General features: G+C 35.5%; 4 protein-coding genes across 7 annotated transcripts in view; 2 read left to right on the top strand and 2 right to left on the bottom strand.

Annotated features, from left to right (window-relative positions):
• LOC110011714 lies at positions 3,580–7,204 on the top strand. Its single transcript, XM_020692511.1, has 5 exons — positions 3,580–4,354; positions 4,463–4,588; positions 4,872–4,932; positions 5,622–5,672; positions 6,927–7,204. Exons 1-5 carry the CDS (start codon positions 3,731–3,733, stop codon positions 7,202–7,204), a joined length of 1,140 nt encoding a protein of 379 aa, XP_020548170.1. The 5' UTR covers positions 3,580–3,730.
• On the top strand, positions 8,460–8,927 carry LOC105158716 (major pollen allergen Aln g 1-like). Its single transcript, XM_020692512.1, has 3 exons — positions 8,460–8,547; positions 8,654–8,709; positions 8,814–8,927. Exons 1-3 carry the CDS (start codon positions 8,460–8,462, stop codon positions 8,925–8,927), a joined length of 258 nt encoding a protein of 85 aa, XP_020548171.1.
• LOC105158717 lies at positions 9,382–11,088 on the bottom strand. 4 transcript variants are annotated; one of them, XM_020692894.1, is made up of 3 exons: positions 10,410–11,088; positions 10,183–10,302; positions 9,382–9,865 (listed from the first exon to the last, which is right to left on the bottom strand). In XM_020692894.1, exons 1-3 carry the CDS (start codon positions 11,049–11,051, stop codon positions 9,698–9,700), a joined length of 930 nt encoding a protein of 309 aa, XP_020548553.1. In that variant the 5' UTR covers positions 11,052–11,088; the 3' UTR covers positions 9,382–9,697. The 4 variants fall into 4 exon arrangements, with proteins under 4 accessions (XP_020548553.1, XP_011073859.1, XP_020548552.1 ...); XM_011075557.2 differs by having other exon boundaries at positions 10,177–10,302; XM_020692893.1 differs by having other exon boundaries at positions 10,183–10,305.
• LOC105158718 (pathogenesis-related protein STH-2) overlaps positions 18,922–19,953 on the bottom strand; it is a 1,119-nt gene continuing 87 nt past the window's right edge. Inside the window, exons 2-3 of the mRNA XM_011075558.2 lie at positions 19,901–19,948; positions 18,922–19,458 (exon numbers count right to left, since the gene is read on the bottom strand). Coding sequence (XP_011073860.1) covers positions 19,160–19,458; positions 19,901–19,948 — 347 coding nt within the window. The 3' untranslated portion in view covers positions 18,922–19,159. The remainder of the gene's footprint in view (positions 19,459–19,900; positions 19,949–19,953) is intronic.

Genomic DNA, 19,953 nt, shown 5'->3' on the forward strand with positions numbered 1-19,953 from the left:
CTGGAGAGGAAGGAAGAACCCAGGAAGTGGCAGTGGTAAGACGAGCTCCAATGATATCCCATTTATTCTTTGCGAGAAGAGAAGACGACCCATTCCTAGGACCAGAATTCCAGGAGTCCATCACTACTTGTTCACAGCCCTTCGATGAGGCCCAACTAGTTTCAAGTCGAAAGAGTTTAAGCTGAGTACGAGGTGGAAGAGAAACAACCACTAGATCAACAAGAATGGATAAATGATCAGAGCTAGTAACAGAGATGTATTGAACCACAGTATTTGGATACAAAGTTTTCCACTTGGAGTCACCGCGAGCTCGATCAAGTCTTTTATAAATTATATCAAGTGCAAGATGCCTATTGCACCAAGTAAAGGGATTACCTTCGAACCCGAGATCTTGAAGATCACAAGACTCCAAAGCCTCACAAAAATTTCTCATCTGCCATGAGGGCGTGACCAACCCTCATCCTTTTTCGAGCGATCCAGTATTTTATTAAAATAGCCGGTGCAAAGCCATGCACAATGTACATAGCATGGAAAGTGGATAGCAATTCACATGAGATATGTCTTCGACTTGCTTCAACGAAGCGTAGAAACCTATAAATTGTCATGCTTTGCCTCCCGAGTCTGAATGGATATTAATATCAGTATGGTACGGGCAAAGTTTTGGAATTGTGCTGAAATAGATTTATCCCATAGAAGGGCTAAACCCTGACTACAACTTGGGAACCCATAGAGCAACCAAACTATCAAAAACTTCTTTTAAGTGAATCAATATGGTGGGGATTACTGTTGGTCTTGGCCAAGAAAACGAGGGCCAGTGGGCTTGGATAAGCTCCTTGAGCATACGAACTGTGCAAGGGGCCCCTTGACAGTTCCAGCAAGAAACTCATGGCTTTCAGTGCAGTTGCCCGCAATCTCTACCGTTAAGTTTGTAATATCCATCAGTCAATGAAATCATGGTTGAAGCGAATATCACAAACCTTCAATAGAAACCCAATACACCCACATAGATAGAAGAAATTAGGAAACATTTCGTAGGTAAGCAAAACCAATTGTTCATCACCAAGAGTTGTACGAAGTTTAACCCTACAAAGTGGTTTGGTCACGTTGATCGCCACATGAATTTGGAGTAAAGCACCCCAAGTATTTTCGACACGGTATGTCTCTACCTCTACAAAGCGACCTAGTTGGTTTTTGATGAAGCTAGCCATGTCCTTAGTCATCTTGCTTAGGGGAAGTCCGTGGATGTGGACATGAAATTCAGACCAGTCCAAGTTAACCTCTCTGGGGTTTTAATCATTGATGATAGGACTAAGAACCAACAAGTTCTTCTCAAACGACCAAGGAAATATTGGAGTAGAGAGGAGATCTCACACTGATTAACCACAAGGTTTTGACAAAACCTCATATCATTGGACAACAACAAACCCTAGATGTCGTAGGAGGAAGCCATTCATGCATACTGTTGGGATTTTATGCCAGTGCGATGAGCCCAATAATGAAACAACCAAGCATAATTATAACAATAATCAGAGTTACAACAACCGTAATATTAAAAAATAAAGCGAAAACGTAAAAAGATCGAAACAAAATCAAAGAGCCTCAGAGAGCCAAGATCAGGAGGAACGAAGCACACAGCCTCATCGCCCACAACCTACCACCAGTTGCACCAAGAAACCACGGCCACTAAGGGTTAAGTCACAAAAACCCATATCTCAAAAACTCTCGATTTTCTTCGTAGATGGCTCATACTTTCTTCAGTTTAAGGGGGCTAATTTATATTGAAGAAATGAAGTAGATTTAGGCGGTGGAAATTATTTCCAAAGCCATTGAAAATGAAGAAGAAAAACAGAGAAAGAGGGAGAACTGCCGCGGCTGCGAAGAAGAGAGAGAGTGGGGGCAGCAAATCAAAGATGGTAGATTTAGGGGTTTAATTGGGATCGGGTCGGATCATGGGTTGGTGGAGTAGGTCGACGGTTTGGGGCATTAGGTGGTGGGTTGAACTTCAGGACCTACCAAATAAAAATGATCCTGGCCAAAATCTAACACATACGAGGGAAAGGACTCTCATTCTAGAGGATTCAATAATTTTGACCGTGTTAGTTTTCCATTTAAAAAGGGGTTCCTACAAAAATGTGATATTCTTAGGGATATTTGTTCTTGTTATTACATAAAATTACAATAATTTAGATACATTGAACATAAATATAGGATGCTATAAATTATTTTATACTATTGATTACTGCACACTTAGGAGTGGCAACGGGCGGATTTGGGGTGGGTTGGGTGGATCGAGGACCCGCCCCTCCAACTTTGGGAAGGATCCTGGACTCGTCCCGCTCCGCATGGTACAAAATTTATCGGGGCGGGTCTAACCTGGTGGGCCCAATTTTATTTTTACTTTTTATTTGTTGTGCAAATATAAAAAAAAAAAATTAACATATCAGTTACAAATAAATTTGTTCCTCAAATATTCAAATCCAAAAATAAATTCTCAAATAAAAATAAATACAACATCATCATTCATCTTCTTCCTAATCAAGAATCGTTAGACAATTTTTCAAATTTTCAACTGTTGAACAAGTATCTAACAGTAAACAAACAAAAAAATATAATATTTTATTAATATTTATTCTACCACAATAAGTAAAAGAAAAATATAATTAAAATTTTACTTACCATTTACCTCATTCACAACCAACGACGAGTACACATCAATGTCTCCTAAGTAAAATATATATGTATTATATATATATATATATTATATATTATTGAGTCGGGTCTGGGTCCTAAGTTTTAGAACCCTTTATCCGCCCCAGCTAATATTTTTTGGACTCAGACCCACCCCATTAGAGGCGTGTCCCATCGGGTACGGGTCTAATTGCCACCCATACGCACATTCGATTTATGTCCACACTTATAATTATAATTATAAAAAAGTATAATGACATCACTTAATGAGGAGATTAATGGAATAATTAATTTTAAATAGCATATGTAAAAATTGGCTAAAACTTAAAGTTTTATGAAGAAGAACCAAAGCAAAAATAATTTTCTAAAAATATAATAAGGTTGAAGAACATTTACATACTATTATTAAAAAAAATCTTTTGTTGTATTGATTTTGAATACCCAAATTTATTCTTAAATTCATTTCTTCCCTTTAAAATAAATTTGGACAAAATAGCAATTTCAAAATTTTTTAATAATATCATAATTTTTATTAATAAAAAATCTCTCAGCTACTACTCCATATTTCTCTCTATGCAAATTTCTCCATGTTTGTTGGTATTTTTTAACAAATTTCTATATTTTTTCCAATGACTTCATCCAATATTCTTTTTGTTCTCACAAGCTTTTTTCTTTCGTATCACAATTTTTTCTCTCCATTTCACATCACTGTTCTTTTTTATATACTCACGATCATAGGCAACAATGATTAATATAACTTAAAAATTTATGAATTTAAGTTTTAGAAAGTAAATTTTCAAAATTTTATTTAAAATTTAATTATTATGAACTACCTATTTAGTTAATAGTAATAGTAATAGAATCACATTGCAATTTGCATGCGTACACCAACCCAATTGGTGGTGGACTCCGGCAATAACTGCCAATTTACACAGCTGCTGCTGCCTCAGTCTTTCCCTCCTAACCCAACCTTCAAAAATCAGTTTCAGATCAAACAGAAAAGAATTGTTTGGTGATTTGAATCAAAGAAAGAAGGGAAACGATGAGCGATGATCAAGAACACAAATTCTTCCAAGAACTCCGCGACGAAGACAGCATTTCGAGATCCTTGCTGCACCTCTCCACCGCTGCCAACCACCAACCAACCACCGTCGTTCCGCCAACCACCTCGGATTACACCACAACATGTAAAAGACACTCCATTTCATCGCCATCATCGTCGCATCAACCATCTTGCAGAAGGGCCACTCTCCATCCCCCTTCTTCCCCATCCTCCACCGCCGATTACCGCCCCCTTGGCTTCACCAAACTCCCACTTCCACACCCTTTTCCAACCGCTTCGCCGCCCCCTCTCCGCCGCACCATCTCCGAGCCCATATACTCTACTGACACCTTCAATTCTGCCGCCACGCCACCGCAATTATCGGAATTGCCCACTTCTCCAGGCCCAGTCTTGAACCAACCACTGCAAGAAATTTCCAACAGAAATATTGTTCAAGAATCATATACACTTCCAGATACACTGCCAGTTATCCACCGCACGATTTCGGATCCCAATCCCGTCGGCAATCAGCAGGTGGTGGCTGGCAGCCGAACGCCGCCGCTCCCACCTCTGTCAAGAAATGTTTGGAGGTCTCCGAGCTGTGGAGAGAGTCCTAGTACCAAAGTGGGTGGACGTACTCTTCAATTTCCACTTGTATCTGTAAATTTGTTATATTCTTTATAGAATTTGATCGTTGAGAAACAGATCATTAATGTTTGTGTTTACTAGCAGAGGCTGAAGAGAATGAGAGACCGGCTAAAAGAGATGAGCCAGTGGTGGAATCAAGTCGCGTGTGAAGGCGAAGAAGAAGAAAATGAATCTGAAGATTACAGCACTGACAACATCACCAATGTCCGAGTTAATTTTCAGTTTCTTCACTTTATCTTCTGCTTTACATGTCTGTTGTTCCTCACTATTTCTTGATCATTATCAATAAGCAAGCCTTAATTTTGATTACGTAACTGAAATCTGTCTGGATGATTTAAAGTTAGCTTCGGCAAGCATATGAGAATGTCTACAGATTCAGTGGCATCCTTCCCTTTGATTTCATGTATTTTTATGATTCTTGAAATCTGCTCTTGTTCATCACTGTTTATGTCAATTTTCTGTTTAACAAAAGTTTTCTGGCTCAATATCACAGGACGAATCTGAGATTGATATGGAAAATCCTCCACAGGAAGCTGTGTGGGTCGAGAAGAACGGTGAGTGCCTAGTCCTCCATTTCAAGTGTCCTTGCGGGAACGGATATCAGATTCTTCTTTTTAGGAGTAACTGCTATTACAAATTGACGAATTTCAGAACTCAATGAAAATAGATCAATTTCAACATAAGGGCACTCAGCTATCCATCCTTCCGTGCAACCATTACTCGAAGATTTTTAGGTTGTGTACAGTTAGTTCATGGGTTGCACCTCTGATGGACGAACAAATCCAGTGAAAAATAATAGTTCTTCTTTCCTGCTTTTTCACTTTTAGCTGATGTGCACAATGAAATAAAGATAGCATACTTACATGGTTTCTCCAGTTCTGATGTATGAAACTGAAGTTTACAGTAAAGGGTTGTGATGAATTTAATTGTTTCTCACTTGGGCAGAGCAGAATCCAAGTTAACTTATACCGAACGTGCATTTTGCATTCTCTTTTCTTGAACCGTAAGTAGCGTTCATCATCTTAATGAAACTTTAACCTTGATAATTCAAATCCAGTCGGATACCTGACGAACAAAACAAGATTGGGCCACTTAACGTAGCTACGCTTGTATAGGTAGTGTTTCTTTGTTACCCGAGTTGTACGGGTGTTGCTTCAAATGCTTAAGAACCAGCCAAGTTTAGCATTGAAAAACACGGCAAAAGTTACTGAACACTGGTTGATTCTGTAATGTATTCATGCAGTGATTTCTGCATTAAGCCTGATCATGCACAGAGAAGAAATGCAAAGACTGGGTATAAATTTCACATTTTACATGAAAACTGAGACATGAAATTATGGAAAAGAACATGAAAGATGCTCACTTATTCAATCCAAATCCACTCAAATAGAAGAAAAAGAAGAACAGATGCTGCATAGTTTCTTCATCAATTAGAATAATACAGAGTTGGAAATTATTATGCACCGACATCAGGATTGGGTGCAAGGTAATCTTCACAAGCCTTGTAGAGCCCCTTAGCCTGTTCCTTGCTGGCTTCTATCTCATCATCGTTAAGTTCAACATCTCCCTTTGCGTGGTACTCACTATTAAGCTTGATGATACAACCTCCATCTTCTGAGGCCTCAAACTTGATCTCGTAGCAGATCTTTTCATGCTTATCCCAATGCAACGAGGGCGATCCTGTCGCCCATCGGAAAGAGGGCGACAATATCGCCCTCCACTTCTGGGCGACCGGCGTCTCCCAGGCGGATTATGACAATAATATTTTTTATAAATTATATATATATATATATATATTATAAGTATATTTTAATAGTTATAAATTAAAATAATTATATATTAATAAATCTAGTTTGATCCGTTGACTAAGAGGGGCATTTTAGTTATTGTTTCTGAAAAAATAGGCTCAAATTGAACAAGGGACGGTGTGATTATTTATTCATAACATAGGGGTGATTTTTTATATTAAGAGTTTCATAGACGATATTTGATATTTTTACATATCACAGGGGTATGTTGAATTTACCCTATTAATATTAGATACATATTTACTTATTTCTTCAAACTCGTGTAGAAAACCTAAGTACATATCATGTCTCTCCTCCACTAGGACTTATGTACTTTAAATTTAGGGATAATTACTAATGTGTTCAAAAAACACACGGGTCCAATTGATATGGACTATGCTCAAAGCTTGAGTCGAAGTGAATGCCAATTTTGAATAGGGAACCTGCAAAAAAGGCGTTAGCACTCCAAGCCCAAGTTAATATCGAATTTAGGAGAAAAATAATTGTAAGAAATAAAATGTAAAAAGAAATCATGATAGAGAAGCAATTTCGTGAGAGAAATTGTGTTAAAAGTGTAATTCGAATTTTAAAATAAAAATAGAGAGTGATTTTCCGAATTCTAGAGGGTGTTCCTCTTGGTGGACTGAAGGTGTCCCTCTTGATGAATAGAGGTGGGATCCCTATTGGAGGACTGAAGAAGGCATCCCTCTTGGTAGACGGAAGTTGTCCCTCTTGAGAGGTGAGGTTTTTGCTTCTTGAAGGGGGGCTGTGTGTATTTATAGAGAAGGAGTGCCTCTTGGCAGAAACTTTGGATGACCTGGCTTTTCGAGAAAGAAGGCGAAAATTTAGGGATAAGGCACAATTTTATCTCCTCGTTGACTTGAGCAACACGTTTTTTGTTGGAGGAGGCTCCGTCTATGCGAGGACTCTTGTTCTGCAAGGAGTCTTTTTAGGTCAAGGAGTTCAGCTTCTTGAGGACGTCTCCCTTCCCCCAGAGTTGGGCTTGGAAGGCAAGCCTCGTACCAGGCCTCCTTCTTGAGCCGTTCTTAGTGTACTGGGCATCCCCCTTGGGCTAAGCCTAGTAATTTTCAACGAGTTGTCCTCATCATGAATTGGTGGGCCTAGCTTGGGTTTTAGATCTCTTCATGGGCCAAATGACAGGGGGACGCCTTTAACCTCCTTCATTTGCCAATCTATTTTCTTGGGGAGTACCTGCCAAGGCTGTCCATCTATCTACTTTCTATGGGGCACTTGCCAAAGCCGCCCGTTTGTCTGTTTTTTGGGAGGCACCTGCTAAGACCGCCTATCAAATATTTTGGCCCTCTCATGATTTGCACCTCTCATGACTTGAGTTTCTTAGAATGTTACGAACCTCTTGTTTTTTTCTTCTTTTTGGATCGTGTGGGCCTCTTTTGACTAACCTTATTTTATGCACATCAATTACATTTACACCCCTCATTTATTGTTCTTTAACATACACTATCCCTTCCTTTTCAAAAATTATAAAAATCACCCCGGGCAGACTTTAAAACCCAAAATACCCTTGGGTAAACTTTAATGTAATTTTTGAAGGGCAAAAATGCCCTCAAGAATGTTTATATAATTATCAAAAGATAGATGTGTGTTGAAGTAATGTATATGGTGATGAATAATATGATCCAGTAATTTCTTTATTATTTATATTAATTTTTTAATTTAAACATAAATTATTTGATTACCTTTTTTCTTCATTGCTATTGTATAGACTTCATTTTCCTTCATTGCTATTGCTTACTCTCGAACGGACCACTCTTTCTAATGCTAGTAATACGTTTGAGAAGCTATGTGATGGATATATTAGAAGTATTTATTTTCCTAGAAAGAATAAAATTAATTTTTTATACATAAGTCACACAATAAAATAAAATGCTGCCATTTTTTTCATATGGTGTAGTTATAGAAATAAGCAGTTCAATCTCAAAGAACAGACATGGAAGAGGCTTTATTGATTATACAAAGCAGATATGCAAACTGCTCTGAATGTTGACATTTTTGGCTTTGTTTTGGCAAGTTGCTTTATTCTAAACAATGCCTATAAATAGTCCTTAAAGCTTCGGTTTTCTGCACGAGTTTGAAGATAAATTTCCCTCACAGCTTCTGTTTTCAGCACAACTCTGAGTCTTTCCGTTAAAATTTCCTCTCTTCAAGCAAACATGGGCATCAAGAGCTTCTTCAAGGAACTGAAAACTAACGTTTGTCCCTCCAGGCTGTTTACGCCTCTGATTTCAGACTGACATGATGTCGTGTCAAAATTCATGCCCCATTCCATCGAGAGCATTGAGACGGTCGGAGGAGGCAACAGTGTTGGTGTTGGATGCATTAGGCATACAAACTTCCCTGATGGTTAGTCTAATAAAAAGAAATATTTGGAGAAAAGAGAATGTTGTTAATCTTTCTTGTGTTTGTTTCTAAGATAATTATGTCTTATGGATTTTATTTCATTTGACAGGTGCCCACTTCAAGTTTGTGAAGCACAGGATCGATGCTATCGACACTGAGAACTATGTAAGTACACTTTGATTGAAGGAGATGTACGGAAAGCTTGAAAAGATCTGCAACGAGAAGATGGAGAGTGTGTAGTCAAGCTTACTAGTGAGTATCACACAAAGGGACTAAGGGAGATGTTAAACAATGATGAGATAAAAGCCGGCAAAGAACAGGCTATGGGTCTCTACAAGGCTTGTGAAGAGTACCTCGCAACTAATACCGATGTCTTTGCCTAATAATTTCCAACTGTGGATTGTTCCAATTCATGAAGAAACTACAAAGCATCTACTGTTCTTTTACTTCTTTTGGGAGTGGATTTCGATTTAATAAGTAATATCCTTCATGTTCTTTTCCATCATTTCATGTCTCAGTTTTCGTGTAAAATGTGAAATTTATACCAGTCTTTGCATTTCTTCTCTCTGTATGATCAGGTTGAATGCAGAAATCACTGCATGATTATGTTACGGAATCAGGCAGAGCACTTCACAGGAAACACACACAAACTTCATTTAGAGTGTGTAATCTAACTTTTCCGATGTTTTTCAATACTAAACTTCGCTGGTTTGCTTAAGCATTTGAAGCAACACCCGTAGTACTCAAGGTAACAAAGAAACATTACCTATAGTCTCATTCCAATGAAGAACACTACTTATAGTTCAATAAAAGAGATAATGTAAAATGCCATGTCCCGTAAAAGTTATCTTGAATTACACTATGATCAATCGAGAAACAATTAAAGTCATCACAACTCTTTACTGAAAACTTCATTTTTTCATCCACAAGAAGTGGAGAAACTATATAAGTATGCTACCTTTATTTAATTTTGCCCATCAGCCAAAAGTGAAACAGCAGGAAAGCAGAAGAACCATTGTCTTTGTCTTGGAATATTTTGTCTGTCAGAGGCACAATCCATGAACCAACTTTACACATGCAACTAAGAGTCTCTTGAGTGATGAATGCATGGAATGAACTGATAGGTAGCGTCCTTGCATCGAAATTGATCACTTCAGTGGGTTTTGTAATTTGTCAATTTGTAGTAGCAGTTTTGCCTAAAAAGAAGAATCTGATATTCATTACCACAAGGGCACTTGAAGTGGAGGATTAGGGACTCGCCGTTCTTCTCGACCCACACAGCTTCCTGTGGAGGATTTTCCATGTCATTCTCAGATTCTTCCTGCAACGTTACACCAAAGAACGTCTTACTAAACAGGAAATTGACATAAACGGCTTAGAAAAAGAGCAGGTTTCAAGATTCATGAGTGCAACTGAACATGATATAGTAAAGATCAAAGATCCTCTCAGCCATGAAATAATTGAAACAACAAGAACTTAAATAATCTGAAACATTTCAAAGAAGAGCTGCCTCGTATGAATGACAAGAGAATAGCCAAGAGAAGTCCAAAATTCTACTCATACACGGAGAAATTTAAGCGAGAAAAGTAAACATGAAAATCCGAAAAGAAAGTGAAAAAACTGAAAATTAACTCGGACATTGGTAAAGTTGTCAGTGCTATAATTTTCGGTCTCATTTTCGTCTTCTTCACCTTCACGCACGACTTGATTCCACCACTGGCTCATCTCTTTCAGCCGGTCCCTCATTCTTTTCAGCCTCTGCTATTAAACACAAACACAAATGCTCTGTTTCTCAATGATCAAATTGTATAGGAATATAAAGAATTTACTGATACAACTGGAAATTGAAGATAATGTCGACCCACTTTGGTACTAGGGCTCTCTCCACGACTCGGAGACCTCGAAACATTTCTTGACAGAGGTGGGAGCGGAGGCGTTCCGCTGCCAGATACCACCTGCTGATTGCGGATGAGATTGGGATCAGAAACAGTGCGGTGGATAACTGGCAGTGTATCTGGAAGTGTATATGATTCTTGAACAGTATTTCTGTTGGAACTTTCTTGTAGTGGTTGGTTCAAGACTGGGCCTGGAGAAGTGGGAAATCCCGAAAATTGCGGTGGCGGGCCGGCAGAATTGAAGGTGTCAGTGGAGTATATGGGCTCGGAAATGGTGCGGCGGAGAGGGGGCGGCGAAGCGGCAGGAAAAGGGTGTGGAAGTGGGAGTTTGGTGAAGCCAAGGAGGCGGTAATCGGCGGCAGCGGCGGTGGTGGAGGGGGAAGAAGGGGGATGGAGAGTGGCCCTTCTGCAAGATGGTTGTTGCGACGACGATGATGGCGATAAAATGGAGTGTCTTTTGATGGGATTGCTACATGTGGTGGTGCAATCAGAGGGCGGAACGACGGTGGTTGATTGGTGGTGGGCGGTGGTGGAGAGGTGGAGCAAGGACCTCGAAATGCAGTCTTCATCGCGGAGTTCTTGGAAGAATTTGCGCTCTTGATCATCGCTCATCGTTCCACTTCTTTCTATAATTCAAATCACCGAAAATTTTCTTTTCTGTTTCCTGTTTGATCTGAAACTGATTTTTAAAGGATGGTTTAGGAGGGAAAGACTGAGGCGGCAGCTACGTAAACGGGCAGTTACTTACGGCTGATAACAGCATTTCAAACCAAATTGACTCCAACAATTTATTCAACAAATTTTAATTTAGAATAAAATTACACCGTATTTATAAGTTGGATTTAGTTTAGAATTAAAAAGAAATTATAAAACTATCAACCGTTAAATAGATTTTAAATTATATGAATAATTAATTCGATAAAATTAACTAATTATTTCAAAGATTTTAATGTTCAATTTATTGAAGTAGAAAATACATAAGTTGCTATGCATATTGCAACACCCATTTATAAAAAGTTCGATTTGAGCTTTCAAAGTTAAAAAGAGCATAAAGAGATTAGGAATTTGGTAAAGAATTTACAGAGATAGGACTCTTTTAAGAAACTGCACCATCGCGACGGAAATGATGGTGGGGTGGGGGGGGGGGCAGCAGGGGGAAGGCGGGGGGAGGGGTGTGGGGGGGGGGGGGTTAAGAAAGGGGGGGGGGGGGGGGGGGGGGGGGGGGGGGGGGGGGGGCAGCAGGGGTAAGGGGTGGAGGGGTTTTAACCTATTCTCATAACAGAAGGGTTTTTCGCATATTTTTTAAAATGCAGGGGGTTTTTATGCATTTTCTCCTATTGTAATAATATATTTCCGTAATCATTTTATTTTATTTGAAGTAATGTTCTTTTAATATTTATACATTATTATGACCAACTTTTTATATAATTTAATTCAAAATAAGGATTTTTTTGACAATCTTATTCGTAAAAACTTAGTAACTTTCTTTTATATTTACCGTATTATTCTTTGATAAATATATAACAGTGGAGCCAGGCAATAGAAATGGAAGCACAGAGAGCACGACTCCAATATTCTGAAAACTCAAAATTGAAAGAAAAATATTTTGTTGTTAAATGACACTCTTAATAGAGTTAGTTTCCACTTAAAAGGAAGAGTTATAATTTAGATAAAATATGTTTGAAACGCGCTAAATTTTGGATTGTCACAAAATCCCCTAAAATTCGGTCAAAAAATAGCCTAACACCCTAATAATTATCGTGAAAAATAATGAGGCCCCAAGATAACTCTAGAAAATATGAAAAATAACAATAATGGGCTAAAAAATAGAAAATTCTAAAGAAATGCCATGATGGTGGTTGAATTGATAGAATTTCATAATAAATAATGGTCCTTTGCGACAATAGTGCGAGGGGTTAGATTCTCCTCTTGAAGACAATCGAAACTATAGATAGATCGTCCATAACTCCTTCTGAATAAAAAGTAATGACCATCTGAAATTTCACCTTCAATTACCCACGCAATTAAGGCACTGTAAGTTCGACTTACAACATGTATAAGTGTTTAGTTTTTATGAAAAATTGAATTAGTAAGAACAATGATAATCACAATAAATAAAAATATTAATTATTTTCATCTGATATTTAGTTCTTGTAGTTTATAGTGTAGAATGCTTCTTGAAACTTTTAGATGCTTTAAGATGTTTTTGAAAACTTTTAATTGTACTAATTATTGTCCATTATGTCTTTAATTATGCCGAGAACTTATTACTCTTGGTCACTTAAAGACTTTTAGCTATTTATGTTGTTATGTTCTTATGTATTTACTTGTGTTTTGGGACATCAGATCAGATATGGCTTATGCTGCTCTTGTTCTTGCTCAAACACTAGACCACATAAATCATCATCATTATCTATATTGTTCTATTCCTCTAATTAGTAGGCTGGATTTCACTATTTTTGTGTGCTTTGAAGATTTTCCGCAACTAATTTATCTTATCGCTTGCCATTTTGGGAAAGTTATCTACTCTTGACAAATCATGGCTACACCACACCGATGGGGTATGTGTCCTTTGCCAAGAGGAATCTCTGAGACACATGAGCATTTATTCTTTCAGTGCCATTATGTCCGTCAGTGCATTGCAGATATTCGGATGGTTTTACGGGTCTGATGGCCTATTCGATCGTGGAATATTGCCATAGAGTGGATGTTGCTTAAATGGAGGGGGAAGCACGTCATCTACGCCTCATACCGCGCACTATTGGCATTGTTAGTGTATCACTTGTGGCAAGAACGGAATCAACGGATCTTTCAGCACACTAGCCGTACATATGATATTCTTGCTAGGATTGTAGTTGAGGAGATTAGACATGTCATACTTAATCATACTCTCCCCTCAGTAGTTAGTACACGTGTCCTTTACAAATTTTAGTTTACTGTTAAATAGCTTTGACAAATCAAGATAAATAATGCATATGATATATGTAAATAAATATAAAACGGCTGGCTTGTAGGAGTCACGTCACTTTGTTGTCCTATGTTCGTGATGGCCTCCCTCCCTACAGGTACTACTCCAAGATAAAACCTAAGAAGGCCTCAACCGGTGTCATTTATTGTAAGCATGTCAAGAAGACTAGAGAACTAGACTTTATCAAGTTGCCAAAAAATATATAGTAAGAAGAATTGAAATGTGAGAATTGAGATGCAAGAGTGACTTGTGTGTGTTCCTAGACCCCGTGGACCTCCTATTTATAACGTTAGGATAGGATATGTAACACCCCAAATTAAAATAGAAATAATGGTCATTAGTCTAGTGTTACAAAATTAAAAAGGGTGTTACACACTATAATTTGAAAATTAAAATTAAAATATTATTTTGATGTTTTAAAACTTCAAATTGTAACAGAAATTCTATGTGATTTGAAAATTTACATCTAACACTTTTGAGGTCTGCTTACATCTAACAAATAAGTTCTTCCATTAGTCAAAATTCAATGAATTTATTGAAATTAACAAAAAGAATTGGATAAAAGTCTATACTTATCCCCAATTGACTTATTACTGATTTATTGCATGTCAAACAAATCTTTTTATGATCAAACTATTCTCATATATCTTGACATATTGTTAATGTTTGTGAGGATGTATATATTCACTGTTATAAGGATAGTTTAGTTAGAAAAAGTTTGTTTGACTTGCAACAAGTCAGTAATAAGTCAATTAAAGTTTAATTTTAATTTTTATTCAGTTCTTTTGTTAATGCAATAAATTTAGTGAATTTTTACGAACGGATAGTCCTATTTGTTAGATGGAAGGAAATCTCAAAAATACTAAATGTAATTTTTTAAACTATAAGGGATTTAATAGTAATTACACCAAATCTCAGTAGAAGTGAGTGTAATTATCCTTAAGCAATTTGAATTTGATTGAAATATTAAGAAACTATGATTTTTTTATGTGGATACTAAAATTTCCTTTACGAAATTGTTGGAGAAGTTTTAAAAATTAGTTCATAGTAGATGAAATTGAACTCATCTTTTGTTGCCTTTTTTTGTCAATGATTTCTGCAAGTATGTAAAACTGGAGAAGAAGAGAATTGTGAAGCTAAATAGATAATAACTCATATTTCAAGTAGGAAAGTAATTTCCCTTGTTTCAACCTCAAGTTCATGTCACGTGCGACTTTTCCACTCACGTGATATTTGATTTTCTTTTTTTAATTTCAGAACCAAAGGGAAGATTTTATTAAAAAATTGAGGCTGACGTCAAGTGTTTAACGGAATCCCCCCTTTGGTCCTGAAATTGAAAAAAAAAATCCACATATGAGACTAAATGTGCGAATTAGCCTGAGTATGGGACTAAAATTGGAAATAGGTCCACTTATGGAACAAAAAATATAATTTTTACCCTTAACATAATAATGGGTTAGAACTAGCAGGTATAAATGAGTCAAGCTTGGCACAACATTATTTTGACCATGCCCCAAAATTGGTTTAATATTTTCAAATTTTTGTTTTTGAATCCATCCCTAATTCTAACGACAAGGAACAAATATGTATAAAAATGCTGACGAATTGGGCTAGTCGAAAAACAAGTTGCAAGCTAGACTCAATATGAAGCCCTCGGGCTCAAGATTTGAAGTCCATACAAGAAGAGAGAGGTTCAAATTCAGTCACAAAATAAATAACTAAATGAATGAATGAATAAAGAACTTGTGATCTTTGAGACTCATGAACACAAGTCCAACCTGAAAAATGAATGCAAGTCACGACTGGGCTAGATATGTTGGACTTGAGGGGCAGTTTTGGAAAATAAAGTCAAATGAGTGAATACGAATATTTTTTGAATATTTTGTACATGTATCGAGTATGTCATATATATCATTTGTGTAAACCGGTCATATACCAATAGACCGTTTTACCCTCTGGAGTGGGGTGAAAAAGACTTTAATTTTGCTTAAAATTAGAATTTTAATATTCTTTATCTATACGAGGGAAAATGAATGTTATTCAAAATTGCGAACACATGTGGAATGTTAAATTTAATCTCAGTGCCATTTTCTTCTAAAAGAATCATATGCTAATAAATTTGAATCTGATGAGTGTACTCGAAACTTTTCTAGGATTATTGACATGTTACCCCTCTAATAATATTAACAAGCAAAAAGATTTCGTAACTAAAGAAAAATGACAAGACGATCCTTAAGCTGAAGTTCATTATTTTCAGTGCCAGCGAGTCATTTCGAATTATCTTTTCTTTAGTTTAAAAATCGAGGGTCGTTTTGACCTATAATTTCCTTTTTAGAATTTTTTTATTATGGTATTTTTATGAAAAATTGCATTGTATTTAATCCAATATTTTATAAATCAATATTATTTTATTAAAGATTAAGTCTGTAGAGTAACTATGATGTCCGTCATGTGTATAAACTAAATTAACTCTATATAAAAAACAAATAATAAGTAAAATATTTTTCGTTTTATTATTTTATTTCTCTCGTTTTTCCACAGGCATCGAGTGTACTAGAACTATTGACACGTATAAATGATCTCCTTTAATTATCTCATGATTCGGAAGTCATTATCTCAATGAAAGTGTAGTTTAAGTAATAATTAAGAAAGAGATGTACTCTAATTAAATGTCGGATAATTTTTTATATTAATTAATTCTTAGTGATGGTTATTTAGTCAAAAAGACGAGAAACAGACCTTGTTTGATTAGTAAGTTTCAGGTCGTCCCATAAATGTGAGTGTATATCTATTTTTATAGTAATATGTTGACTTCTTATCTCATTTGAACGTATTTATTGGTTTAAATTATTGAGATATTAAATCCATTTTCGAATTTGGATCTCTAAATTAAGGACGTAGTGATCGCATTCTTCAAGACAATATATTAGTCCAAAAAGATGTGTACTATGGAAAAAAAATGGAATTAACATAACGAACATATTGACAAAATGTCTTTGATTGTGGTGGCTTTGAATATTGAATAAGAGATTGCGGTATTGCAAAGGTGTCCCAGTTTCAATGTCGGAGATAATTATAGATATGCTTCTTGTAAAAGAAGTAATTAAAATTATCACAAATTTGAATAGTTGTACTTTGACCTTCTATTAGTAATTTCTTAAAGAAAAAAATATAAAAAAATCGAAAAGTCCTTGTCATTGATTAAAACATATATAAAAAGATAAAATATTGCAAGAAAAAAGAAATACATACTAATTCAATGATGCCCATGAAAATAGACGAATATAAAGAGACTAAGTGGTTCAAGAAAAAGAAAATATATTGCAAGAGTCCAAAGGAAAGTAAATCTAGAAAATCTTAAAAGGGCTCAAAGTGCCATCAGGAAGTCCAATCGAGTAAAAACTACATGCAACCCAGATACAAGAAGACCCCATAGGCCTGCAGGGATGCCTAGGGGTTTGAAATTTCTCAGCCACACATATCACTTAACGTCCACATGTAATTTAGGTCTCATCCACATAGGATCTCTCAGAACAAATCAGAAAACCCCACAAAATTAGATGACTAGCCGCTTCATCGGGGACATGTTGTGCCTTTTGCTAGAAGTAACCTCTGAGTCATGGAGTCTCGCGATCCCCTCAACTATTTTGTCGAAAATTTAGACAGATATCTTTATCCTCTAAAAAGATATCATTATCCAGAGAATAATCTCAATCCGCGCCCATGAATCGCGAGATTCCAACCGTCAAGAGATAACGATCCACTAAATCCGTGCAGAATTTGATCTTATCCATCCTGTTAATAGTAGTTTAGAAATTTGCGAGCTCCACTAGCAAAAAATAGCAACTTTAATTCCAAACTTCAACTGTACTTTCAAACTACAACTCTAATTTTTTACTCGAACTTCCACATTTAAATTTGAATTTTGATATCTCACTTGTATAAAAAAATAAAAATAAAAATTACTTTCAATTTCACTCATTTACCGTCTCTTAATTTCTATCACTTTATATTTCATTATTTCATACTTTTATTAAAATCGACAATTATTTTTTGCTGTCATCAATTTGCATAAAAAATGAATTAAGTCATATCGATTATTAAATTTGTTGGTCAACTCAATCATTTTATTGGAATCAAGTGATTAATCATAGTGAATTAATTACTTAAGAAGTATTCGAGTCATTATCATCATAAAATCGTAGAACGTGAATGACCATTCATCCTTGATCCAAACATAAAAAAGTTGTCTATATTGTAGTCCATTCAAAAATTTGACCAGTCAATATTACAAGGTCTGAATATTTAATTCCAGCTTATCCACTCAATTGTTAATAGAAAAAAAAATGTCCCAAAGTGTTTGATAAAATAGTTGATATATTAATATTACCAATTTATTTATAAATTTACTTAATTATTCTTGTAATAGGTGGGTGTATATTAATCATTATTTAGATGGAATAATTTTGAAATGAACAAAAACAGTTAGCACAAAAGATTCATAATTTTTTGTTAATTTATTTACAAAAATGCCTTAAATTGTTATAACTAATCACATTCCCACCATCTTACTGCTTTTAGATTTTTTTTAGTTTAATATCTTAAGAAATCAAAATTAATTAAGCACATCCATTATTTTAAATCAAAATTTGAAATAAATAAAGTAAATTATCCCTTATTAATGGTTTAGATAGGGATTATTTGTTTCATTTTTTGAAATGCAGAGGAATAATTGCTGTATTTTTTTTTTCACAAGAGGTTTTTTGTGTAATTTTTTTATCACAACGGGTAAATTATATATTTTGTTAATTTATTAAATTATCTTTATAAGTGGGTATATTTTAACCATTATTTAGATGGAGTAATTTCGAAATGAACAAAAATATTTAGCACAAAAAAATCATAATAAAAAATTAATTCATTTACAAAAATGCCTTAAACTGAAATAAACACATTCTCACCATCTTACTATCACGTGTTCGTACACTTTTAACTCATTTTATTCACTATATCTCAATTCTTAATCAAATTTACTTACTTTTTTTATTTTATTCAATCTTGAATCCAAATCTAACTTGAACGTAAGTGCTAATGCCTTTTTTTGTAGGTCCCCCTTTCAGGATTTGAATTCAGTTCGGCCAAAGCCTTAATTTTTTAGGGTAGTGGTTTAGGATATCTTTTTAATTTTCATAATTTCAATATTTCTATTCGCCGGAATATATCACCACCAGTAGGAAAGGTGAACTCAAACAAAAGAAATGATTGAAACACGAAAATTAAAAATATGCATGATCAAAGTTTTAATTACACTAAAAAGTTAAATGATAAAAATATTGATAAAAATGAATTAATAGGAATAATAGTCCTAATTTTGAAAAATCATATGAGATGAACATATATTTTTGAGGCAAGAAGAGTAAATTCTAATTATAGGATCAAAATACTACTCTAAAAATTAAAAAAAAGACAAAAACATTAAATAGCATAAACTACGCAATCAAAAATGCTTACAAAACCTAAATATTAAATGATTGTATTCTTTAATTCAAATTTTTCGAGAAGGTGGTCGTGGACTAAACCAAACAAAGACTTTCATCCCAGTTGGGAGAATTTATATGAAAAACCATGATCGAAAACAACAGGAACCATCGTCCCTTTATTATTAAGACAAACGCACTCTCTCACTCAGAAAAGAACACGAAACTGAAGAACTGAATACATAGTTTGTTTTCATCATGGACTAGGAAGATGTTCAGGCGCAGACATGAGGGTTGGCGGAGAGGTACTCTTCACAAGCGTTAAAGATGTTCAGAGCCATGTCCTTGCCGTTCTTAATTTCGTCATCACTAAGCTCAACACCAGTCTTGAGGTGAAGATCAGTCTTGGACTTGATCACGCACTCTCCATCTGCTGATTCCTCAAGTTTGAGCTCGTAGATGATCTTTTCCAGCTTGTCTCCAAGAATATCTCCTTCGATCAAAGTGTACTTGCACACGTAGTTCTCGGTGTCGATTTCGTCGAGCCTGTGCTTCGCATACTTGAAGGGGAGACCTATGCATGCAATTAAATGACTAAGCCTTTAAGTAACTGGAAAAATTGTAATTCTAGTTCTGTACGTATCCATTTTTGTAAATTTTGTCCTGTAACTTTAAAATCATTCACACATTGAGGAAAAAATGACCAAAATTTGTTAAAATAGCCGAAAAAATGCATCGGATTAAGCCGGTCACATGCACGTCAAATGTACTTTTCCAATTTGATATTTTACTACACCATTAGTATTTCGTAGCACCAACCATTCCTAAATTATTACATTACATCCTATGTATGTCATGTAATAATATATATTGTCTTCATATAAATGTTAAGAGATGGATTGAGAAGAAGGATTTGTTCTGGAGAGGGAAATACGCGTCTTGAAACCTTGTTTTCTTGTAGAAATAAAAGTTAGCCTACGTCGTGCCATAAAATTTTGATGTTTGGAAATAGTTACCCTCATGGAAGTTTGTTTGGAGGACGCAACCAGCAGTAACACCATGTCCTTGG

This window comes from Sesamum indicum, linkage group LG3, assembly GCF_000512975.1.
Source record: "Sesamum indicum cultivar Zhongzhi No. 13 linkage group LG3, S_indicum_v1.0, whole genome shotgun sequence".
Classification (NCBI taxonomy): Eukaryota; Viridiplantae; Streptophyta; class Magnoliopsida; order Lamiales; family Pedaliaceae; genus Sesamum; species Sesamum indicum.